The sequence below is a fragment of the Thamnophis elegans genome, unplaced genomic scaffold (genome assembly GCF_009769535.1).
Source record: "Thamnophis elegans isolate rThaEle1 unplaced genomic scaffold, rThaEle1.pri scaffold_167_arrow_ctg1, whole genome shotgun sequence".
Taxonomy (NCBI): Eukaryota; Metazoa; Chordata; class Lepidosauria; order Squamata; family Colubridae; genus Thamnophis; species Thamnophis elegans.
Window position 1 is genome coordinate 43,352 of NW_022473636.1, and position 25,315 is coordinate 68,666.

At 44.9% G+C, this 25,315-nt stretch overlaps 2 protein-coding genes across 2 annotated transcripts; both read left to right on the forward strand.

Annotated features, from left to right (window-relative positions):
- The first annotated feature begins 5,684 nt into the window (after nt 1-5,684).
- On the forward strand, nt 5,685-7,168 carry LOC116523322 (vomeronasal type-1 receptor 1). The gene has a single exon (XM_032238426.1). The coding sequence runs from the start codon at nt 6,037-6,039 to the stop codon at nt 7,024-7,026; it is 990 nt and encodes a 329-aa protein (XP_032094317.1). The 5' UTR covers nt 5,685-6,036; the 3' UTR covers nt 7,027-7,168.
- A 4,073-nt stretch (nt 7,169-11,241) lies between these two features.
- On the forward strand, nt 11,242-24,009 carry LOC116523318 (DDRGK domain-containing protein 1-like). Its single transcript, XM_032238423.1, has 4 exons — nt 11,242-11,381; nt 16,383-16,535; nt 21,469-21,575; nt 23,875-24,009. Exons 1-4 carry the CDS (start codon nt 11,294-11,296, stop codon nt 23,992-23,994), a joined length of 468 nt encoding a protein of 155 aa, XP_032094314.1. The 5' UTR covers nt 11,242-11,293; the 3' UTR covers nt 23,995-24,009.
- Nucleotides 24,010-25,315: the final 1,306 nt, after the last annotated feature.

Genomic DNA, 25,315 nt, shown 5'->3' on the forward strand with positions numbered 1-25,315 from the left:
GTCTCTTCTCTTGCTCCCACCCACCCACCATCTGCCAAAACCTTCAGAAGTTTTATTAGTGGTGTGGTGGGGGGAGAAAAACCAAATTTATTGATTGGAAGTCGTCTGTTTCCAGACCGTGAGGGGGAGTTTTCATCCAACGCTATCATCCCTCCCGATTTGTCACGATAACCCTAGCAAAATCATCTTTGATTCGTATCTTCTTCCGTTGAGGATTTGGGATCAGGCAACCCAGCTAGATGCGTAGAATCCTTAAGAGGTCATCTAGTCTAACCCCGTGCCCAAGATGGGAGTTCTTATATACCATCCCTGATAAAAGGCTGGCCAGTCTCTTCTTGAAAGCCTCCAGTGATGGATCACCAACAACTTCTGGAGGCAAATCGTAACACTGGTTAATTGTTCCCACTGTCAGGAAATTCCTCCTCAGTTCTAAGTTGCTTCTCTCCTTGATTAGTTTCCATTCGTTGCTTCTTGTCCTGCCCTCAGGTGCCTTGGAGAATAGTTTGACTCCCTCTTCTTTGTGGCAACCCCTGAGATATTGGAAGATGCTATCATGTCTCCCCAAGTCCTTCTTTCTATTAAACTAGACATTCCCAGTTCCCGCAATTATTCATCATATTTTTTAGCCTTCCAGTGTACAATTTAGCTTCCATATAATATACGGAAGGACATACAGTATGAAAGGACATGATATTATGTCCCACACAGAAGATTAATGGGCTATACACAATAATTTCCTATGAAGACCAACAAACAGGAGTGGTATTTATAATAAGTGATTTATAATAAATCAGCCAAAGAGTTTGGCTAATGGGTGCTTTAAAAGAAAAAGGTAATTGATAAAATAATCAGTAAGTAAATTAAGTAAGTGAGTGAGTGAGTAGATGAATGAATATCTATCTATCTATCTATCTATCTATCTATCTATCTATCTATCTATCTATCAACCATCTATCTATCTATTTCTATCTATTTCTATCTATCTATCATCTATCTATCTATCTATCTATCTATCTATCTATCTATCTATCTATCTATCTATCATCTAATCTATGTGTGTGTACACCAGCATAACTCTGGAACGCCTCGAGCAATTTCAGCCAAACTTGGTACAAAGATGACTTACTCTCTGGAAACAAATACTGTGGGGGTAAGACACCCCTAACACTCCTCGTGTGTGTTGTGTTAAGATACAGCCTGTTGTGCCTTAAAACGGCTTCTACTGTACTGCCGTAAAATGGCTTCTACTTTACAGCGTGGTGGAATTGCCATGGTAACGTCTTCACAGTCCTCCACAAGGGGGCTCCCTCTGGTAAGGGGGAGAATCCAACAATAGAAATTACTTTTGGTCGGGACATTTCCCCCCCTATAATTAAATACTCAGGCAACGCCAGGTTATCAGCTAGTAAATAAATAAATAAACTTATAAACAAACTAACTAACTAATCTTTATAATAAATCCATAACAGAAAAATATATAATGAATTCCCCTCACAACGACGCTATAGAGCACTGCACACTAAGACAACTAGACACAAGGGCAGTTTTTCCCCCCAACGCCATCACTCTGCTAAGCAACTAATTCCCACAACACTGTCAAACTATTCACTAAGGCTCCATTACTATTACTATTAGTCTTCTCATGGCTCCCATCAGCCATCTCCTCCCACTTATGACTGCAAGACTTTGTTGCTTGTATCCTTACAATTTATAGTGTTATTAATTGTTTCCTGAGTGCTTATTTGTACCCTATGACTATCATTAAGTGTTGTACCTTATGATTCTTGACGAATGTATCTTGTCTTTTTATGCACACTGAGAGCATCTGCACCAAAGACAAATTCCTTGTGTGTCCAATCACTCTTGGCCAATAAAGAATTCTATTCTATTCTATTCTATTCTATTCCATATTGTATTTGAGCAAAACAACTTAAGACGGGTGCGTGAAATCACTAGCAATGCAATTTGACTCAACTGAAGGGTGAGGTTTTTTTTTGGCTTTAACTGGAAAAATAGAACAAGCGAGTGGGAAGAGACCTTGCTTTCATTCTTTAATTGCTTTAACACTTTAATTCCTAATAGCGAATTCCGAATACTGACCCCCTCCAAGAATTAATCACTGTGATCTCTTTTGCAGGCATTTCCTTCCCTCCCAAGATGAATCAAATCACATCCTGTGTTTGTGTCGATCTGTTAAAAAAAAAAGTCCACACGTTTGCCTGGAAATATCATTAAGTAGATATTCTGAATGTGTTTTATTTATTTACTAGCTGAATACCCGTGTTCCGCTACGAAACTATGTGATCGGGCTTGATAAATCGATACTTACAGCTTGAAATTAAATGAGTAGTTACAATTGGCCTCTCCACTCCCCTTTTCTCCCTCAGGCTGGTCCCATTGATCCTCTCCTATCCCCTTCCCTCCCTCAGTCTAACTCCTTAGCATCAGAGCGTTTTTCAGGTGGGGAGAGGGAGTAGAATGTCTGAACTCCCAGCCCTCAGGCCGGATGATTCACACGCTGGCCACGCCCATGCCCAAGTGGCAGTTGGAACAGAGTTCTTTTCAGGTGGGGGAGGGAGAGTATAATGTCTGAACTCCCAGCCCTCAGGCCGTATGAGTCACGCGCTGGCCACGCCCATGCCCAAGTGGCAGTTGGAACAGAGTTCTTTTCAGGTGGGGAGGGAGAGTATAATGTCTGAACTCCCAGCCCTCAGGCCGTATGAGTCACGCGCTGTCCATGCCCATGCTAAAGTGGCAGTTGGAACAGAGTTCTTTTCAGGTGGGGAAGGAGAGTATAATGTCTGAACTCCCAGCCCTCAGGCCGGATGAGTCACGCGCTGGCCACGCCCATGCCCAAGTGGCAGTTGGAACAGAGTTCTTTTCAAGTGGGGAGGGGGAGTAGAACATCTCACTCCTTAGCATCAGAGCGTGTTAATAATACTATAAGAAATACTGATGATCTGATGGTCATTTCAAAAAATCCTTTCTTAGCAAGCAAGTTTTCTTTTTCACCAAATGGGTGGAGGTGGGTGGAGAGTATGCAAAAAAGTTAAGATGGCTGCCACAGCCATGTGATTGACATTGCTTGCAGCTTTCACTTTTTGGACCACCACCTGGGATACCCACCGATTAATCTGCTTGTGCAGGGGGTTGGACTAGAAGATCTCCAAGGTCCCTTTCAACTCTGTCCTTCTGATATTCTGTGAAGAAGCTTCTTCAGCTCTAACCTCTTCAGCACACAGACAGATATGTCCATGTAGGTGAAACCTAGCAAGGGCCACTAGGTGGCACCAGAGTCAAAGAGTGTAGGGCAGTGATGGTGAACCTTTTAGGGCCCCAGTGCCCAAACTGCAACTCAAAACCCACTTGCTTATGGCAAAATGCCAACGCGACAATTTAAGCTGAACAATGAGGTTTTACTACCTAAAATAATGATAAACAAGGCAGAGTTCAACTAATTGTTCTAAGAAAAATGTGATAAATGCATTTTTATGTCCCTTTATTCCCCCCCCGCTTTTGAAATATTACGTTTAGCAACAATAAAAAAGAAAAACTTTCGTAATATCATTTCTCTTTCCCTCCCTCTTTCTCCTTCCCTCTCTTTCTCTTTCACCTCTCTCTTTCCCTCCCTCTCTCTCCCCTCTTTCTCTCCCCCTCCCTCTCTCCCTTTCTCTTCTCCCTTCTCTCTTTCTTTCCCTCCCACTCTCTTTCCCTCCCTCCCTCTTTCTCTCCCTTTCTTTCTCTTTCTTCCTCTCCCCACTCTTTCTCTCTCGCTTTCCCTCTCTTTCTCTCTCTTTCCTTCCCTCTGTTTCTCACTTTCCCCCTCTATCTTTGCCCCCCTCTCTCTTTTCCTCCCTCTCTCTTTCTCTCCCTTTCTTTCTCTTTCTCCCTCTCCCCCCCCTTTCTCTCTCACTTTCCCTCTTTCTCTTTTTTCCCCTCCCACTCTTTCCCTCCCTCCCTCTCTCTCTTCCCCTTCTCTTTCCCTCCCTCTCTTTCTCTCTCTTCCCACCCTCTTTCTGTCTCTTTATCTACCTCCCTCTCCCTTTCTCTCTCTCTTCCCCCTCTCTTTCTCTCTCCCCGCCTCTCTTTCCCCCCTCTCTTTCTGTATCTTTCCCTCCCTCCCTCTCCCTTTTATCTCTTTCTTTCCCCCACTTCTCTCTCTTTCCCTCCCTCTTTCTCTCTCTTCCCCTTCTCTTTCTGTCTCTTTCCCTCCCTCTCCCTTTCTCTCTCTCTTTCCCTCCCCCTCGCTTTCCCCACTCCCTTTTTGTATCTTTCCCTCCCTCCCTCTCCCTTTTATCTCTCTCTATTTTCCCCACTTCTTTCTCTCTCTCTTTCCCTCCCTCCCTCTCTCTATCCCACCCCTGTGGGAGAAACGCGATGGAGCTGGTTTGGGGTGATGGTACCAATGCCCACGGAGAGGGTCTCCCTGGGGTCTTTCATTTTAGAGAGACTCAGGGCTGGCTCTAAGCTGACCTCATCGGTCTATCTGAAATGCAGGGTGTCCTAGTCTCCTATTATGGGATGCTGCTGTATATAGGTGGGCCGACAACTTACTACTCCCATTCATTTAGTCGCCAAAGTTACAACAGCACTGGAAAAAGTGACAGTTTTTTCACACTTACGACCGTTGCAGAATCCCTGTGGTGATCACGCCATCAAAATTCAGACCCTGAGCAACTAACTCCTGTTTACGACGGTCGCAGTGCCCTGCCGGGGGTCAAGTGTTCCCCTTTTGCGACCTTTTGGCAAGCGAAGCCAACGGAGGAGCCGGGCTCATTTAACAACGGTGCTAGTAATTGGACTGCAGGGATTCACTTAACAATGGTGCCGAGGAAGGTCGTAAAATGGGGCGCTTAACAAATGTTTGGGGCTCAATGGTGGTCGTTGAGGACTGCCTGTAGTTCACTTTTCAGCCCCCCCCCCCAAATCTTGGCAAGCAGGTGGGAAGGCTGCCATCCAACAGGAAGAGTGTCTTTCCCTTCGTTCTTCGCCGTTTTTTTCCCCCCAAGTTCTTAAACCGAACGCTGCCCCCCCCGAATGGTGTTTTTTTTTAATGCATTTAATTGCTTTTAAGATTTGTCTCAATTTTTGTATGGCTGCTCAGCCTCAAATGGCGGTCGTAAGTTGAGAACTACCGTGTTTTTCAGAGTATAAGACGCACCAAGGTTTTGAAGAGGCAAATTAAAAAAAAAAAAAGTTTTGCACTCTGCAGACCTCCCAAAAACAGGCATGAAAAGCCTTTAGGAGGCTTGTAGAGTGCTCCTGGGGGGTGCCCCCCCCCAAAATGAGCAAAAAACGGCCTGTTTTTTGTGTAAAAAAATGTCATTCAGAGCCGGTAGGAGGCTTATAGAGTGCTCCTGGAGGCTGGGGGGGGGGGGGGGCGGCAAAATTGAGCAAAAAAACGCCCCATTTTTTCACTCATTTCTGCCCTCCCCAGCCCGCAGGAGCTCTCTGAAAGTCTCCTACAGGCTCTGCATGGCTATTTTGGTGAAGGAGGTGGGGTTTCGGGGGGCACAAAATGCTGTATTCAGTGTATAAGACGCACCCAGATTTTCATCCTCTTTTTTTGAGGGAAAAAGGTGCGTCTTATACTCCAAAAATACAGTAACTACGGACGAAACATCGGGATGGAGAAGATGGACTGGTGAGGAGTGGAAGAGGGTGTTTCGATCCTTTTTTTTTTTTTTTTTTTTGGTCTTCTCCCTCCCCTTCTCCAGAGTCCTTTCCCACCCTTTCCATCGGTCTTTTGACCAATCGGTTGCGTCCCTCAGGCTTTTCAACCAAACTGAGATAAGAGCCGCTTAGACAAACAGCGGAGTAATTGTGGCGGTGAGCAACCCAGCGGTGGAGAGGCCAAGCTTCTAAAGAAGGTTGATCTCTAGAACTGAACGGAGGGTGGGGGGGAAACGAAACAGCCCTCCTTGGACAGGCGATCCGAGAAAAAGAAACGCCATGCAGCTAAACTCTTGCCGTCTCCGGAGCCCAAGGAGGGGAACACCCGGGTAAGAAGTGCCTGAAAAGACTGATGGGACCGTCATGGCCTCCAGCTTCATGTTCTTCGTGTCCATCCTGATCTACCTCACTTCCTTCATTGGCATGATCGGCAACCTCATTGTCCTCTTCGCCTTCCTGACCCACGCCGTCCGGCGTAAAGCCCTCCAGCCTCTGGACCGCATCATAGTCAACATGGGCTTGGTCAACTTCTTCCTCTGTTGCTACAAAGCCATTCCCGGGATGCTGGTTTTCGGCAGCACCAGAGTCTTCGGGGAAGAGGGGTGTAGGGTTCTTCTGTACACCTACCACACTCTGAGGCTGGTCAGCATCTGGTCGGTGGAAAACCTGAGCATCCTCCACCTCATCAAGATCCGGAGGCCCAGCTGCCGATGGACGACGCTCATCCACAGGCATCAATCACGCTACGTCAACGGGACCCTCGTGGGTTGTTGGGTGGCCAGTGTCCTCCTGCAGATCCCTTATTTGCAGTATGAGAAGACCGGCGGTCAACGGAATCAGACCATCGCCTTCTTGGCTACTTCCACTTGCTTGAAATCCACGGAAAGCTTCGCCATGAAGTTTAGCACCTACGCCTCCATCGGCCTCGACATGGTCCTCATTCTCTTGGTGGTCGTCCTCAACGGCTTCATCGTCGACCTTCTCTGGAAGCACCACAGGAAGGTGAAAGCGTCGTCCTCCGCCGCCGCAGCGGGGAGCAGGTGGAATAAGCACACGGCCCAGGCCACCAAGATCCTGCTCTCCTTGCTCTCCATTTACGTGGTTTGCTGGATCGCCAACGACATGGTCTGGCTCACCATCGTCCTGGGATACAACAGGAACAGCACGGAGAGCAGCTTCCTGAATGGCGTGTACGGCGTGCTCTCCTCCATATATTATTCCGCCAGCTCGTACGTGATGGTCTTTGGGTACAAAAAGGTCCGCGAATACCTCGCAGAAACGTGCTGGTGTTTGAGATGTAGAAGGACCACGGTGGCTCAAGCTGTCTCTTTGGCGGATGCGCTTCCCAGATGACGGAGAAGCTCTCCCCGGAGGACGGCTCAACACTTGTCCTTCGAAGCGTCGTAATGTTGGTCCTCGGTGGAGAAATAGCAACAGCACTTAGACTTATGTACCGCTTCACAGTGCTTTTACAGCCCTCTCTCGTTGGTTTACGGAGTCAGCCTCTTGCCCCCCCCCAACAATCTGGGTCTTCATTTGACCCACCTCGGAAGGACGGAAGGCTGAGTCAACCTAGAAGAAATGGGACCAGTCCTGGACTTGATGTGGTCTCTGTACCTCAACATTTCAACTTCTGGAAACGTGGATCTGGGGGATGACAAAAATTCCAGGAAGAGAACGGGCAGCCAGACAGCGGGAAAGAGTACTTCAAACTTTTGAGTTTTTCCTCGTCTTTTCTTTCTTTCTTCTTTCTTTTTTTTTTTCTTTCTTTCTTTCTTTCTTTCTTTCTTCTTTCTTCTCTTCTTCTTCTTCTTTCTTCTTCTTTCTTCTTTCTTCTTTCTTTTCTTCTTCTTCTTCTTCTTCTTCTCCTCCTCCTCCTCTCCTTCCTTCTTCTTCTTCTTCTTCTTCTTCTCCCCTTCCTCTTCTTCTCTCCTTCCTCCTCCTCCTCTTCTTCTTCTTTCTTCTTCTCCTCTCTCCTCCTTCCCCTCCTCCTCCTTTCCTCTCTTCTCCTTCTTTCTTTTCTTTCCTCCTCCTCCTCTCTCTTTCCTTCTTCTCTTCTTCTTCTTTCCTCTCCTCCTCTCCTCTCCTCCTCCTCCTTCTTCTCTTCCTTTTCCTCCTCCTCCTCCTCCTCCTCCTCCTCCTTCCTTCTTCCTTCTCCTCCTCCTTCCTTCCTCTCCTTTCTTTCTTCCTCCTCCTCCTCCTCTTCTTCTTCTTCTTCTTCTTTTCTTCTTTTTCTTTTCTTCTTTCTTCTTTCTTCTTCTCCTCCTCCTCTTCCTCTTCTTCCTCTTCACCGTTTGCAAAAATTATGGAACCTCAACTTCCGTTGGAAGAAACACTCCAGCTTGAAAAGAACAGGCGGCTAATATTGCAATGGATATTATGGAGGAAGGAAGACAGCCCGACAAGCAGAGGCCTTGACCAGGGAGGGAGGGTTTTTAAAGAAAAAAAAACAAACTCACGATGGCGGCTTCTCCTCGGATGGACTCCAGAGAAAAGAAGAAGGAAGGAGGAAGTAAGAGGCAATGGGGACTCTTAAGAAACTGGGAGGGAGGGAGGAAGTTGAGGAGCAGTTTGCTGCAGTGGTTACTGGTGCAGATTGGTGTCGCTTAGAAACCAGGAGACTGGGAGTTCTAGTCTTGCCTTAGGCAGGAAAGGTGGCTTGGGTAACCTTGGGCAGTCCCCCCTCTTTTCTCAACAACCTCACAGGGTTGTCGTTTGTGGGGGGAAAGAGGAAGAGGAAGGAGAATTAATACACAGTAGATTTGCTGCCTTGAGCTATTTGTAAAAATAGCAAAAGCAGGAGAAAAACGTACTTAGTAAACGATGGAAGGTGCATGAGTAGCAAGGGAGGGAGGGAAAGAAGGAGAGAGGGGGGGGTGTCTTTGCTTTGTCTCAAATCTTCCAGGATTTAGAAGAGAGAGCACATGAATAGGGTCTCCTGCTTGAGCGGGGGGCGGGGGGGTTTGGACTAGATGACCTATAAGGTCCCTTCCAACTCTATTAATTGGTCCTAATTAATGTCTTCATTAAAACCAAACATTCTGGTGTTGTTTCTAGCCTCATCTTTGTTGCCCTGCTTACAGAAACCGCCTCTCCGGTTAACCCTTATTACATTGCAACAGCTAAGGCGAAGCGCCCATCGACGTGAATGACGTCAAGTTGCCACGCCCATTCAGTCACATGACCACCGAGCCATGCCTACCCAGCTGGTCATTAGGGCAGAGAACCGGTTGTTAAATTATTTGAATCTCACCACTGGAGGGGAAACACCACCACCCCCAAGTCCAGTTGACTTTTGAAAAAGCACTTTGGGGGCGAAGAGCAAATGAATAGGCAAGGGTCGACTCAACCTTATCTGCAAGTAACATTTGCCATTCTTCTTCCTGCAGGCTCTCAATGTCGGAGAACGTTGCTTTCCCTTGTCAGTTGCTTTATTGTATCCTCATCACTTTAAGGAGAGAAGAATAACTGTCAGATAGTCGTATATTCTCAAGAAAGGCTAATTACAATTGGCAAACAAGAGAGTTTCTTTTTTTTTTATTTGAGCACTGCAGAGAGCTAAGGGCAGAATCAACACGCCCACGTGCGTGCGCACGCATGCTTGTCAGTGTTTGTGTGTGTAAGACTGAGTGAATGTTTACACAGTGTATCTCTCGCAGATTTGCTAATGGCTTTTCTGACACTTTCAGCAGCGAACTGGAAAAAAAAACACCTCATTGCAAGCAGTCCTCGATTTACGACCACAAGGGAGCTCAAGATTTCTGCGGCTAAGTGAGGCCTTTGGTTCAGTGAGCTTTGCCCCATTTTTACGACTTTATGCCGCAGCTGTTAAGTGAATCCCGGAGTTGCTAAGTGACTCCGGATTCCCCGTTGACTTTGCAGCTCAGACACGGGCAAAAGATCATCGCGTGACCCGCTTCGGCCGTCGTAAATAGGACTCAGTTGCCAAATGCCTGGACTTTGATCACATAACCATGGGGAGGCTGCAACAGTCATAAAGTGTGAAAAATGGTCATAAGTCGCTTTTTTCCGCTGCCATTGTAACCTCAGTTACTCAACGAATGGGTTGTACTCATGATTGGCCACAGGGGGGCAGTATGCAACCTGTTGTGTTCTTGTTGAAATTAATGCAGCATAAATAACAGTCATCCTTAGACTAGAGTGAAAATAATCTTTCTACTGGGAAAGGGAGGGAGGAGGAAAGAAGGAAGGAGGAAGAAAGAAGGGAGGGAGGGAGGATGGAGAAAGGAAGGAGGAAGTGGGAGGGAGAAGGAAGAAGGGAGGGAGAAAGAAGGGAGGGAGGAAGGGAGGGATGGAGGAAGGGAGGGAGGGAGAGAGGAAGGGAGGGAAGAAGGGAGGGATGGAGGAAGGAAGGAAGGGAAGAAGGGAGGGATGGAGGAAGGGAGGAAAGAAGGGAGGGAGGAAGGAGGGAGGGAGGGAGGGAGGAAGGAAGGGAGGGAGGGAGGCTAAGACCCTGAGCTTGTCGATCAGAAAGGTCGGCAGTTCGGCGGTTCGAATCCCTAGCGCCGCATAACGGAGGGAGCTCCCGTGACTTGTCCCAGCTTCTGCCAACCTAGCCGTTCGAAAGCATGTAAAAAAATGCAAGTGGCAAAATAGGAGCCACCTTTGGTGGGAAGGGAACAGCGTTCCGTGTGCCTTTGGCGTTGAGTCATGCCGGTCACATGGCCATGGAGACGTCTTCGGACAGCGCTGGCTCTTTGGCTTTGAAACGGAGATGGGCACTGCCCCCTAGAGTCAGGAACGGCTAACACATATGTGCAAGGAGAACCTTCACCTTTACTAATTTGGCTTTGTGCAGAAGTCGGTGCTCAAGTTCTCTGCGGTATTTCTTACACAAAGGCCATGCATGTACTGGAAATAGACCAATACAGTAAAAACAAAGAAGTGCCTACAAAAAAGTTGCATTATGTATTTGGGGAATTCCGGTTGCAGCCACAGCCTTCTCCTTTCCACTTTCAAAAGCATATGGCATCTGCACTCAGGCAGAAGTTTAGACACCTCCTCTCTGTTCATACAAGCTACTGAGAAGGTCCTTTAAAAAGACCCTAAACAAGAAGTTTCCCATTTTGGACACTTTTATGACATGTTGACTGCGACTCCCAGAATTCCTCAGGCAGCCATGTTGGCTGAGGACTTCTGGGAGTTGAAGTGCACACGTCTTAAAGTGGCCAAGTTTGGAGACACATATACACACACAAACAAACACACACCCCAATCTTTCGTTCACAAAATAGCTGGACAAGCACACTCTATCTGCGAATCTCTTCATTAATTGCCTATTTCCAAGGCCAAAATAAAGGCAAAGGTTGTTTTTCCCCCCCCTAATCAGGCACTCCCTCGGACAGCTCTAAATCGACGTCGGGGGGAAGAAGCCCGACGTCGACCCTTGGGGTTGCTAGGCGACGCCGCGGGAGGGGAAGAACCCCGATTGCCTTTTCCTCTTCCGCCCGCCCGCCCGCGCAAGCCAGCCAGCCAGGCAGGCAAAGAGTGGGCGTGGCCTCCGATCCCCGCCCTCTCCGCTTTTCTTGCATTGCTCGGCTCCCCTAGGCCTAGAGGCCCGACCCGGAAGAGGCGGTGCTAAGGACGTCACGTGACAAACATGGACCCTGTGCTTTACGTGGTGGCGGCGGTGCTGCTGGCGGTGCTCCTCTTCTTCGTCAGCCGCCTCCGGGGACAGGCCCGCGCCGGTAGGACCCAACGGGGTCGGTGGTTTTCGGCGGTGGAGAAAGACAGAGGTTTTCCGGCCCGAGAACGAAGGCCTAGTTTAACGTCCATTCGCTCAGAACTACAACTCCCACAATCCCTTTGGGCAGCGTCTAAGCACCTGCGCTGGCTGGGGAGTCTGGGAGTTGTAGTCCAGCGCATCTTCACTCCCCCCCCTCCTCTCATTTAAACTGAGGGTGGGAGGAGGTGGACTCTGAGGATACACAGAGTGCTTTTCCTTGGGTTCTTGATTGGTTTTCTGGGTGGCTTGCCCTAAATTCTCTTTTTTTCCCCCAGGGGCGGTGGGCTCTCCTGGCTTTGGCTGCAAGAATGCCTCTGGTCATGTGCAAAGGGCCTGATGGAGAAAATTAGGAATGTTGGGTATTGATTTTCCCCAACCAAGTGCCTTTTAAATGAATTAGGATTTAGAATTAGAATTTTTTATTCTTTTTTGTGTGATTGGACACACAAGGAATTCGTCTTTGGTGCAGATGCTCTCAGTGTACATACATAAAAAGACAAGATACATTTGTCAAGAATCATAAGGTACAACACTTAATGATAGTCATAGAAAACAATATCAATAGAATGTAGACTAGGAAAGAATAGAAAATATGGAATGGAATAGAAATAGAATGGAATGGAATAGAAATAGAGACATAGAATAGAATAAAATTAGAATAGAATAGAATTCTTTATTGGCCAAGTGTGATTGGACACACAAGGAATTCGTCTTTGGGGCAGATGCTCTCCGTGTACATACATAAAGAGACAAGATACATTCGTCAAGAATCATAAGGTACAACACTTAATGATAGTCATAGGGACTGTCATAGGAAACAATATCAATAGAATGTAGAATTGAAAAGAATAGAAATATGGAATGAAATAGAAATAGAGAAATGGAATAGAATAGAAATATAGAATGGAATGAAATGGAATGGAATAGAAATAGAGACATAGAATAAAATTAGAATAGAATAGAATTCTTTATTGGCCAAGTGTGATTGGACACACAAGGAATTCGTCTTTGGTGCAGATGCTCTCTGTGTACATACATAAAAAGACAAGATACGTTTGTCAAGAATCATAAGGTACAGCACTTAATGATAGTCATAGGGTGCAAATCAGCAATCAGGAAACAATATCAATATAAATCGTAAGGATACAAGCAGCAAACGTACAGTCCTGCAGTCATAAGTGGGAGGAGATGGGTGATAGGAGCCATGAGAAGACTAATAGTAATAGTAATGCAGCCTTAGTAAATGGTTTGACAGTGTTGTGGGAATTAGTTGTTTAGCAGAGTGATGGTGTCGGGGGGGAAAAAACTGTCCTTGTGTCTAGTTGTCTTGGTGTGCAGTATCCTATAGCCTCGTTTTGAGGGTAAGAGTTGAAACAATTTATGTCCAGGATGCGAGGGGGTCTGTAGATATTTCCACAGCCCTCTTTTTGACTCGTGCAGCGTACAGGTCCTCAATGGAAGCCAGGTCGGTAGCCATTGTTTTGTCTGCAGTTCTGATTATCCTCTGAAGTCTCTGTCTGTCTTGTTGGATTGCAGAGCCAAACCAGACAGTTATGGGGGTGCAGATGACGGACTCAGCAATTCCTCTGTAGAACATAATCAGCAGCTCTTTGGGAAGTTTGAGCTTCCTGAGTTGGTGCAGGAAGAACATTCTTTGTTGTGCTTTTCTCTAGCCATACCCAAGCCCTGTAACTGTTCAATCTATCTCCAACCATCCTGTCACACCTTAGCTGTTACCTTTCACAACTTAGCCGGCCTGATTTGGTATGTCTCACCCATTGTAAGTGTCCCAGGATGTGGTATTATTCAGTCCGTTAGCTTATTTCTTAGGTGTGGTTGCACCACAATCTGTTTTGCACAATCCTTTGCATCCCTCTTACGTGTGCAAGACTCTGTCTTAACAATGACATAAACTACTCCAGTTGTTATCCACACACAGAAAGGGAATATGTAACATTTCCCTATATGAAAAAATATAGTTTTTTTGCATTTTTCCCTGCTTACATGAACGCTTTTTAAAATACTGTAGTTTTCGGAGTATAAGACGCACCAAGGTTTTGAAGAGGCAATTAAAAAAAAAAAATAGGTAGGTAGATAGAGGAAAAGAGTGGTAGAGAAAGAGAAAGAAATACAGTAGGTAGGTAGGAGAGAGAGTAGGTAGGTAGGTAGTTAGGTAGATAAAGGGAGAGAGAGAGAGAGAGAGAGAAAGAGAGAAATACAGTAGGTAGGTAGGGAGAGAGAGAGAGAGTAGGTAGGTAAGTAGGTAGATAGAGGGGGAGAGAGAGAGAGAGAGAGAGAAATACAGTAGGTAGGGAGAGAGAGAGGGTAGGTAGGGAGATAGATGTTTCCAGGTGTATTTATCCATGTGCTGGAGAAGGAAATCACTGACAGCCTGCAGCACCTAAAATTTGTTTCTGCTGGGACACCACTTGATCAATGTCATTCTCATCAATCACTCTAACTAAAGAGCTTTCCAAAAGGAAAAAAATTTTTTTGCACTCTGCAAACCTCCCAAAAATGGCCCCTTTTTCGCAAAAATGGGCCTGTTTTTTCCAAATAAAACGGCCCGTTTTTCATCAAAAAATTGCATGCATAGCCTTATGGAGGCTTATAGAGTGCTGCTGGGGACTGGGGGGGTGGGGGAAACAAAAAACGGCCCATTTTTTGCTCATTTCTGCCCTCCCCAGCCCCCAGGAGCTCTGAAAGCCTTCATAAGGGTATATACGGCCATTTTTGTGAAAGGGGCGGGGCTTTGGGAGGCAAAAAATTCTATTCTATTCTGTATTTCTTTTCTATTCCATTCTATTCTCTATTCTATTCTCTATTCCTATTCTATTCTATTCTTTATTTCTATTCTATTCCATTCTATTTTCCATTCTCTATTCTCTTTTATTCTATTCTATTCTACTCTATATTCCTATTCTATTCTGTATTTCCATTCTATTCTATTCCATTCCATTCTATTCTCTATTGTCTATTCTCTTTTATTCCATTCTATTCTATATTCCTATTCTATTCTATTCCTATTCTATTCTATCCTGTATTTATATTCTATTCCATTTCTTTCTATTCTATTCTCTATTCTCTTTTATTCTGTTCTATACTCTATTCTCTATTTCTATTCTATTCCTATTCTCTATTCTATTCTGTATTTCTATTCTATTCCATTCTATTCTATTCCCTGTTCTCTTATTCTATTCTATTCTCTATTCCTATTCTTTTCTATTCTAATCTATTCTATTCTGTATTTCTATTCTATTCTTTGCAACCATCTGCAGTGGGGTGCAATTAATGGATCCAATCTTTTGAACATTGGTGCTGAATCTTAAGTAGACCACCCTATAAACAGCATTCGGTTTTTCCTCCTTGTTTTTTTTTTAAAAAAAACCCTGAGTTATGTGGAATTCTGAGTTTAACCTGATTCTGTATATCTGTGTGTGTGTGCTAATATTTCAAAATGGAGTTGCTGAGGGCACTGTTATTACTTTTTAGATTTCATATGCTGTAGCTTCATGACATGCTCCGAGTGCTTAGCTCCAAATTGTAGTCTAGTAGCACCCAAAAAAAAATCTGATTTTTAATGAAATTTGGTGGTTGGGAAAACAGGTCACCACACTCCGGTTCTCTGCCAAGAATGTTTCTGGGAGAGCAATACGAGGCAACAGAAATCTTTACCCCATTTTAATGACAAATTACTTTGCTCCATCCATTCATCCAGCCCATTTTAAAAATATAAAGCCAAAGGAGGAAATTGTGCAAAAGAAACGGACACGAATACGAGTCAAATATAATGAGGAAATTAATATGGCTAATATATAGGGGGCGTAGTGACCAGGCTTATACTAATCTCTATAGCCTTGGCAACAATAATCCCCCCCCCCCAGCTTGTCTGTATATTAGACTTTGCATAATGAGACATCCACTGTACTCTTCAACATCTTCATCAATGATTTGGATGAGGGGATAGATGGGGAAACTCATCAAATTTGCAGATGACACCAAGCTGGCAGGAATAGCCAACAGTCCAGAAGACAGGCTCAAGATACAGAAGGATCTTGACAAACTTGAACATTGGGCACTATCTAAAAAAATGAAATTCACTGGTGAAAAGAGTAAGGTTCTACATTTAGGCAAGAAAAACAAAATGCACAGATACAGTATAGGTGGTACGTTGCTCAATAGGAGTAACTGTGAGGGGGATCTTGGAGTCCTATTGGAGAGCCGTTTAAATAGGAGCCAGCCGTGGGCAGCAGCTGCCAAAAAAGCCAACACAGTTCTAGGCTGTGGGGAATGGAAGGATTGATGCTCCTTGCAGACAGAGCTGGTCATTTGCATCCTTTTTAGAGTCGTTGAGGCCACTTGGAGGTTTGTCTGTGTCCTCAGGCTCACTTGAGTAGTGCAAATGGGTGTGGAGCCTCCTTGGAACTACCGAAAGGACGGTTGTAAAAAGGTTCCGCACCCATTTGCACTATTCAGGTGACCCTGAAGGCACCTATGAACCTCCAAGTGGCCTCAACGACCCTCTAAAAGGATGCAAACGACCAGCTGTCTCAACGGCTCTCAATTGAAACTATTAGCAGCTGCTCTACATCCTCTCCAGTCTACAACCCAGTCCTTTCAGTAGTCCCAAGAAGGCTCCACACCCATTTGCACCACTCAGGTGACCCTGAGGACAGAGATAAACCTCCCAGTGGCCTCAACGACCCTCTAAAAGGATGCAAATGACCAGCTGTCTGCAAGGAAGATAAACCCTTCCTTTCCCCACCATCCAGTCAGAGCTGATGAAGCTTCTGGGATGAGAAGCGAAAACGTCTTCAAGGAAAAAGCAGGAAGTCCAGTTGGGACTTTGGGTTAAAGTGAGAATGGCCCTCTTGTTTTCTAGCCTTCTGCCTTTGACCACTACACCAAACTGCCCCTCAGTTATCCGAATCGGACCCTAAAACTCCTTCCTTTTCTCATCTAGGTGACGAGGAACACCGCCAGAATGTGGTGGCGGCAGCAGCAGCGGCCCGACCCCAGCCATTCATGGGCGAGCGGGGCGAAGGGATGCCCAGGCACCGAAGAAACAGGATGGCCGCCCTGAGACGGACGCAGCAGGTCGAGGAAGCACCAGAAGGTAGCAGCTCCTTCTTGTCCAGGTTTTAGCAGTGAAACTCACCCAGTGGGCTTTCATACCTTAGTCTGGACTAGAACTCACTGTCTCCTGGTAGTTAGCCCAAAGTCACCCATCCGGCTTTCATGCCTAAGGTGGGACTAGAACTCACCATCTCCTGGTGATTGTCCCAAAGTCACCCATCCAGCTTTCATGCCTAAGGTGGGACTAGAACTCACCAACTCCTGGTGATTGGCCCAAAGTCACCCAGCTGATTTTCATGTCTAAAATGGGACTAGAACTCACTATCTCCTGGTGATTGGCCCAAAGTCACCCATCTAGCTTTCATGCCTAAAGTGGGACTAGAACTCACTAACTCCTGGTGATTGGCCCAAACTCACCCATCCGGCTTTCATGCCTTAGTCTGGACTAGAATTCACCATCTCCTGGTGATTGGCCCAAAGTCACCCATCTAGCTTTCATGCCTAAAGTGGGACTAGAACTCACCAATTCCTGGTGATTGGCCCAAAGTCACCCATCCAGCTTTCATGCCTAAGGTGGGACTAGAACTCACCGTCTCCTGGTGATTGGCCCAAAGTCACCCAGCTGGCTTTCATGTCTAAAATGGGACTAGAACTCACCAACTCCTAGTGATTGGACCAAAGTCACCCAGCTGATTTTCATGTCTAAAATGGGACTAGAACTCACCGTCTCCTGGTGATTTGCCCAAAGTCACCCATCTAGCTTTCATGCCTAAAGTGGGACTAGAACTCACCGTCTCCTGGTGATTGGCCCAAACTCACCCATCCGGCTTTCATGCCTTAGTCTGGACTAGAATTCACCATCTCCTGGTGATTGGCCCAAAGTCACCCATCTAGCTTTCATGCCTAAAGTGGGACTAGAACTCACCAATTCCTGGTGATTGGCCCAAAGTCACCCATCCAGCTTTCATGCCTAAGGTGGGACTAGAACTCACCGTCTCCTGGTGATTGGCCCAAAGTCACCCAGCTGGCTTTCATGTCTAAAATGGGACTAGAACTCACCAACTCCTAGTGATTGGTCCAAAGTCACCCAGCTGATTTTCATGTCTAAAATGGGACTAGAACTCACCGTCTCCTGGTGATTGGCCCAAAGTCACCTGTCCAGCTTTCATGCCTTAGTCTGGACTAGAACTCACCTTCTCCCGGTGATTGGCCCAAAGTCACCCAGCCATTCCCCAGTGAGTAAAACTCACCACCTCCTGCTTCCCGCCTGGTGCCTTAACGCCTAGATCAACCTGACTTTTGCGTTTTCCTTGCATCCATTTCTTATTGGGGGGAAATCTTACCAGCACGAAAATCCCCCCTGCTTTTTTCACCCTGGGACAGGCAGCAGCAGCACCTCACAATTAGTATGCCAGTCTCGACACGTGTCATCCCCCCCCCATCCTCGAACCCCCTTCCCTCCTCCTCCTCCCTCCTCCCGCTTTCCTTTTTTTGATGCTTTCCCCCTGCTTTGAACGGCCCTGTTTTCTGGGTCCCCCACGGAGGCACCGCCGGCAGAGCGGATGCTGCTGCGTTTGCGCAGAAACCCCCCCTTTTGACAGCCCTGAACTTTTCAACCCGGGTAGATGTCTTTGAAATGCAAAAGGCGTTTTTTGATAAGAATTAAATCAAGGGAGAGAGGAAAGGAACACGCTTTTGATGTTTTCAGGGCATTTCTCATTTCTGTCAAATGCACCCGTCTTCCTTGAAGTGATCTCAAAGGCTTGTGTGCTGTCGGCATTGAATCTTTCAGCGCAGAAAAATAAAAAAAAGTTGGATAAGGGAGCAGGGGCTGTTTTAAGTTAAGAAACCCAAATCCGTTGGCCGACCTTATTTTGAGGAGTCAACATCCCTTGTTTTGAGTTAGCGGGGAGATAAACTTCCAAGTTTTCGAGTCTTTTTTTTAATCCAAGTTTTGAGCATCTTTAACACTCAATGAATGGCACTCTCTCTGATACTTCAGCAGATTTTTCCTTTACAATGTTCGGGTACCTACGCAATTCATTTTTGGGGATCCGGAAACCGTAAACATTCAGGTAAATTAAAGTGATTTTAAGATTTTTAATCCCTCTTATTAACGGGATTTTAAGATTTTTTTAAAGCTCTGTTATTACCTGATGCAAACAGGTTAGTTTGCAACACACTTGGAATATGGCATTCAGTTTCGGTCGCCACGATGTAGAAAAGATGTGGAGACTCTAGAAAGAGTGCAGAGAAGAGCAAGAAAGTGGATTAGGGGACTGGAGGTTGAAACATATGAAGAACAGTTGCAGGAACTGGGTATGTCTAATTCAATGAAAAGAAGGACTAAGGGAGACATGATAGCAGTCTTCCAATATCTCAGGGGTTGCCACAAAGAAGAGGGAGTCAAGCTATTCTCCAAGGCTCCTGAGAGTAGAACAAGAAGCAATGAATGGAAACTAATCAAGGAGAGAAGCAACTTAGAACTGAGGAGAAATTTCCTGACAGTTAGAACAATTAATCAGTGGAACTCCTTGCCTCCAGAAGTTGTGAATGCCCCAACACTGGAAGTCTTTAAGAAGACGTTGGATAGCCATTTGTCTGAAACGGTATAAGGTTTCCTTCCTAGGCAGGGGTTGGACTAGAAGACCTCCAAGGTCCCTTCCAACTCTTCTATTCTATTCTATTCTATTCTATTCTATTCTATTCTATTCTAGTATTTTCTGAGCTTGGTTGTTTTCTAGCAGATGTTTTGCTAGCCAAACTAGGTAACATCATCAGTGCCAGAAGGGACTAGGGGATTGTTCTCTGTTTATATGTTGTTAGTTGCAAAGTCGTGTCCGACCCATTGCGACCCCATGGATTATGTTCCTCCAGGCCTTCCTGTCCTCTGCCATCCCCCAGAGTCCATTTAAGCTCACGCTGACTGCTTCAGTGACTCCATCCAGCCACCTCATTCTCTGCCGTCCCCTTCTTCTTCTGCCCTCCGTCGTTCCCAGCGTGAGGCTCTTCTCCAGGGAGTCCTTCCTTCTCATTAGGTGGCCAAAGCATTTGAGTTTCCTCTTCAGGATCTGGCCTTCTAAAGAGCAGCCGGGGTTGATCTCCTCCAGGACTGACCGGTTGGATTGCCTTGCAGTCCAAGGGAGTCACAGGAGTCTTCTCCAGCACCAGAGTTCAAAGGCCTCCATTCTTTGGTGCTCAGCCTTCCTTAAGGTCCAACCTTCACAGCCATCAATTGCAACTGGGGAAACCATAGCCTTGACTATATGCACTTTTGTTGGCAGGGTGATCGATGTCTCTGCTTTTTAATAAGCTGTCTAGATTTGCCATCGCTTTCCTCCCCAAGAGGAAGTGTCTTTGAATTTCTTGGCTGCCGTCCCCATCTGCGGTGATCTTGGAAACCCGGAAAATAAAATCTGTTTATATACAAGTGGCTAATGGCTTGCCCTGTTGATGGGGGCGTTTCTGGTGCTTTCCAGCAGGGTAGATTTGATTTAAATCGAGTCGATTTAAATCACCATTCAAATCACTCGTAAAAAGGCTTGATTTAAATCGACTCGATTTAAATCATCATTTTTAAAAGGCAGCTGTCATCTCTGTCCCGCAGCGACTCCTCCTCTGACCCACTGTTGACTCTCTGACAGTCCCAGCATTGCAGAATATACAGCCTCACGCTACCTAACTAAGCTCCATTTCATGCTGAAGAAACTAAATGATTAATATATATTAAATAGAAAACTATCTTTAGGTAGATTTTTTTTTACTCCAAAAGCATTTTATTAAAATAAATTTGATAAAAGTAAAAAAAAACAAACCCTGATTTAAATTTTTAAAAATCCATTTTTTAATTTTTTTTTAAAAAAATCATCATTTTTATCCCTCCTGGTTTCCGGTAAACGCCAACACAGACAGGGGAAGCCGGAAAGCAAAGCCCACTCTCTTCTAGCACTGATGAAGTTCCCTAGTTGGGTCCTGAAACGTCTGCAAGGAAACACCCAACCTCAGAGAGCACCAAGGACCCTAAAGTTGTTATCCTCCTCCTCCTCCTCCTCCTCCTCCTCCTCCTCCTCCTCCTCCTCCTCTGCAAACCTCACTTCCTTCTAGTACTGATGATGTTACCTAGTTGGATAATGAAACGTCTGCAAGAAAACCATCAAGCTCAGAGAGCACGAAGGTCCCCACAGTCTTTTTCTTCCTCCTCCTCCTCCTCCTCCTCCTCCTCCTCCTCCTCCTCCTCCTCCTCCTCCTCCTCCTCCCTGCAAACCTCCCTCCCTTCTAGCACTGATGATGTTACCTAGCTGGATAAGGTAACGTCTGCAAGAAAACTACCAAGCTCAGAGAGCACGAAGGTCCCCACAATCTTTTTCTTCCTCCTCCTCCTCCTCCTCCTCCTCCTCCTCCTCCTCCTCCTCCTCCTCCTCCTCCTCCCCTCTTCCTCCTCCTCCCCGCAAACCTCCCTCCCTTCTAGCACTGATGATGTTAGCTAGCTGGATAAGGTAACGTCTGCAAGAAAACTACCAAGCTCAGAGAACACCAAGGACCTCACAGTCTTTTTCCTCCTCTTCCTCCTCCTCCTCCTCTTCCTCCTCCCCTCTTCCTCCTCCCCGCAAACCTCCCTCCCTTCTAGCACTGATGATGTTAGCTAGCTGGATAAGGTAACGTCTGCAAGAAAACCACCAAGCTCAGAGAACACCAAGGACCCCACAGTCTTTTTCCTCCTCTTCCTCCTCCTCCTCCTCCTCCTCCCCTCTTCCTCCTCCCCGCAAACCTCCCTCCCTTCTAGCACTGATGATGTTACCTAGCTGGATAAGGTAACGTCTGCAAGAAAACCACCAAGCTCAGAGAGCACCAAGGACCCCCACAGTCTTCTTCCTCCTCCTCCATCATTCCACACACACCCCTCCCTTCTACCACCAATGATCTTTTTCCGTTTCCTTTTCCTTCTTCAAAAATGACTGTTAAACCATCCCTAGATGAAAACCATGGATCCGAACCGGCTGAACCCCAAGTTTCCGGAAAGATTGGGGCCAAGAAACAGCGGAAGTTAGAGGAGAAGCAGGCGAAAAAAACTCAGAGAGAGGTGAGTCTCCCCTGCATTTTATAAATCCTCTTTCTTTGATCGGATCACGTCCCTAAGGCTCCTGGGAGCTGTAGTCCTGGTTAAAGTCAGAAAGGACCAAGTTAGAGGCCACATCCAAGTATAAAGAGAAGGGAACAAAATTCGCATAGAATAGAACAGAGAATGAAAGAATAGAATGGAATTAAAATAAAATTAAAATAAAATTAAAATAAGAATGAAAGAATAGAATAGAATACAATAGAATAGAATAGAATAGAACAGAGAATGAAAGGATAGAATGGAATTAAAATAAAATTAAAATAAAATAACCTAAAAATAAGAATGAAAGAATAGAATAGAATAGAGAATGAAAGAATAGAATGGAATTAAAATAAAATTAAATAAAAATAAGAATGAAAGAATAGAATAGAGAATGAAAAAATGGAATGGAATTAAAATAAAATTAAATAAAAATTAAATAAAAATAAGAATGAAAGAATAGAATAGAATACAATAGAATAGAATAGAGAATGAAAGAATGGAATGGAATTAAAATAAAATTAAATAAAAATTAAATAAAAATAAGAATGAAAGAATAGAATAGAATACAATAGAATAGAATAGAGAATGAAAGAATGGAATGGAATTAAAATAAAATAAAAATAAGAATGAAAGAATAGAATAGAGAATGAAAGAATAGAATGGAATTAAAATAAAATTAAAATAAAAATAATGAAAGAATAGAATAGAGAATGAAAAAATGGAATGGAATTAAAATAAAATTAAATAAAAATTAAATAAAAATAAGAATGAAAGAATAGAATACAATAGAACAGAGAATGAAAGAATGGAATGGAAAAAAAAAATAAGAATGAAAGAATAGAATAGAGAATGAAAGAATGGAATTACAATAAAACAAAAATAAGAATGAAAGAATAGACTAGAGAATGAAAGAATGGAATGGATTCTGTGGTCGGTTTCCAATTTTTTTACTACTGGTTTGCTTGTGATCACATGCTTCTGCTCATCCGGGCGGGTGGATGGAGCCTCCCGCCACCGCTACTACCAGTTCGCCCAAACCAGGAGCAACCCACCTCGGAGTGGAGTAGAGTAGAATAGAGTTGGAAGGGACCTTGGGGGTCTTCTAGTCCAACCCCCTGCTTAAGAAGGAAGCCTTACACCTCTTCAGACAAATGCTTGTCCAACATCTTCTTAAAACCGTCCAGCGTGGGAGCAATTCACAACTTCTGGAGTCAAGTTGTTCCACTGGTTATTTTTTTCTCACTGTCAGGAAATCCCTCCTTAGTTCTAAGTTGCTTCTGTCCTTGATTAGTTTCCACCCACTGTTTTGTTTTGTTTTTTACTTCTGTGTCAGGGGGGGGGTGGGTGGGTTATATAAATAGTAAATAATTTTTAGTTAACTACAATAATAACAAGGAAATGTTAATGGATAATTTTTAATTATATATATATATATATATATATATATATATATATATATATATATATGTGTGTGTGTTATACTAGTAAAAGCAAATTAGATATAAGCTTTAAACTATAGCAATAACAGTTAGACTTATATACTGCTTCATAGGGCTTTTAGCCCTCTCTAAGCGGTTTACAGAGTCAGCATATATCGCCCCCACAGTCTGGGTCCTCATTTCACCCACCTCGGAAGGATGGAAGGCTGAGTCAACCTTGAGCCGGTGAGATTAGAACCGCTGAACTGCAGATAACAGTCAGCTGAAGTGGCCTGCAGTACTGCACCCTAACCACTGCGCCACCTCGGCTCCTCCAAACTGAGTTGGGGGAGAAATACGTAGATATCTTACTAACTGAATTCGTTTCAGAATATGTCATAAAGGTGTCATGTTTTTGGAGGTTTATTGAAACTGCGAATGACTGCCAGTAGGTGGTTGTGTCTTTAAATACAAGTGATTTTAGATAAAAACATGTTTAAATAATTGTAATTAAATGAGAATTGTGGTACAGGGATAGCAAAATACATAAATTTTCTTTTTTGATTTAAAATGTGCAATTCAATATGAATGAAATATATGTAAGGATGGTGGAAGAAACGCACGAAATGTATTTGTAACCTATCGACACGCTTTCTACAAGTTGTAACGAAAGATGATTCTTTTTTTGTGTGTTTTTGTTTAATTAAAACAATAAAAAATTTTCAAAAAAAAAAAAAGATGTGGTGAGGGGAAATGTTTTTAAAATCACCTGAGGGACATGCTTGAGGAAGGAGGGAGTTTTTCACACACACACACAAAAAAACCCACCCTCTTAATCTCCCCCTTCTCCGTGTCCCAAGGCTGAAGAGGCGGAACGGGAAGAAAGGAAGAAGATTGAACAAAAACGGGATGAGGAACGGCGCTTGGAAGAGGAACGGCAGCGGCAAGAGGAGGAAAGGAAGGTGAGCTGTAAGAAATGACATTGGAAAACCCAAAATGACCAAAGCCAGGATTGATTTCTCCTATATCCCCATCGAAGAGTTTTATCTGTAGCTCAGGGTTGGAGTCTGTGGTAATTTTCCTGCAGACGTTTCATCACCCAACTGGGTAACATCATCAGGGCTAGCGAGTTATGGGGTTTCCTTCCCATTTATATAAATTGTTTGTCCTGCCAATGTTGGTGGAGGATGGTTTTTCTCTTTGGTAGTTCCTTTATTAATTTAATGTAATGGTCAAGGTTGCAGTCTAGAAAATGGGAGACGTTGAGTTCTAGTCCCGACTTAGCCATAAATGACAGCTGGGTGACTTTGGGCCAATCAACCAGGAGATGGTGAGTTCTAGTCCCACCTTAGATGTGAAAGCCAGCTGGGTGACTTTGGACCAATCACCAGGAGACGGGGAGTTCTAGTTCTGCTTTAGCCATGAAAGCCAGCTGGGTGACTTTGGGTCAGTCACTTTTCCTCAGCCCAGTCCAACTCAGGATGGTTCTTATGGGAAAAGTAGGAGGCATTCGGTAGAAGAAAGGGGCTGTCACTTATTAATGCAAAATTCAATGTTTCTAACTCTTTTTCTGGGTATTTAGCCCCTCTCCCTTCTTCCTTTCTTGGACTCTCTCTCTTACCCTGTGAGCCAGTGGTGGGTTTCAAAAATTTTTGGAACCTACTCTGTGGGTGTGGCCTCCTTTGTGGGAGTGGCTTGCCGGCCATGTGTTTTCCTTCTTTCTCTCTCTCTCTCTCTCCCTCCCTCCCTCTCTCTCTCTCTTTCCTTTTCTCTCTCTGTCCCTTTTTTCTTTCTTTCATCTCTCTCTTTTTTTCCTTTTTTCTTTCTTTCTTTCTTTCTTTCTTTCTCTTTCTCTCTCTCTCTGTGTCAGTCTGTGTTTGTGTGTGGAGGGGCAGTGGTAGGTTTCAAAAAAAATTGGTCTTCTAGTCCACCCCCCTGCCCAAGGCAGAAGGCCTTATGCCAGTGATGGCAAACCGGTTTGGTAGATTTGACGAACCGGTTCTACCGAATAGGTGCGAACTGATAAGAACCCACTTCTGCTGTGAGCCTGAGGATAGGGACTCTCTCACCTTTTCACTGAGCTCTTTGAGAAACTCTTAACTACCTGTAAGCTGCTTAGGAATAATGCCACTAAACGAAGCAATACAGCCCCCATGTATAAACAGTGGACGGAATGGAAAGAATCCTGCTGTAGTTGGCCTTTAACGTGACCTGTCAAAACCGCGCTCGACTAAACCGCGCCCGACTAAACCGCGTCACTGACGTCATCAACAGGACGACAACAGCCAGCGCAGAGAAAGA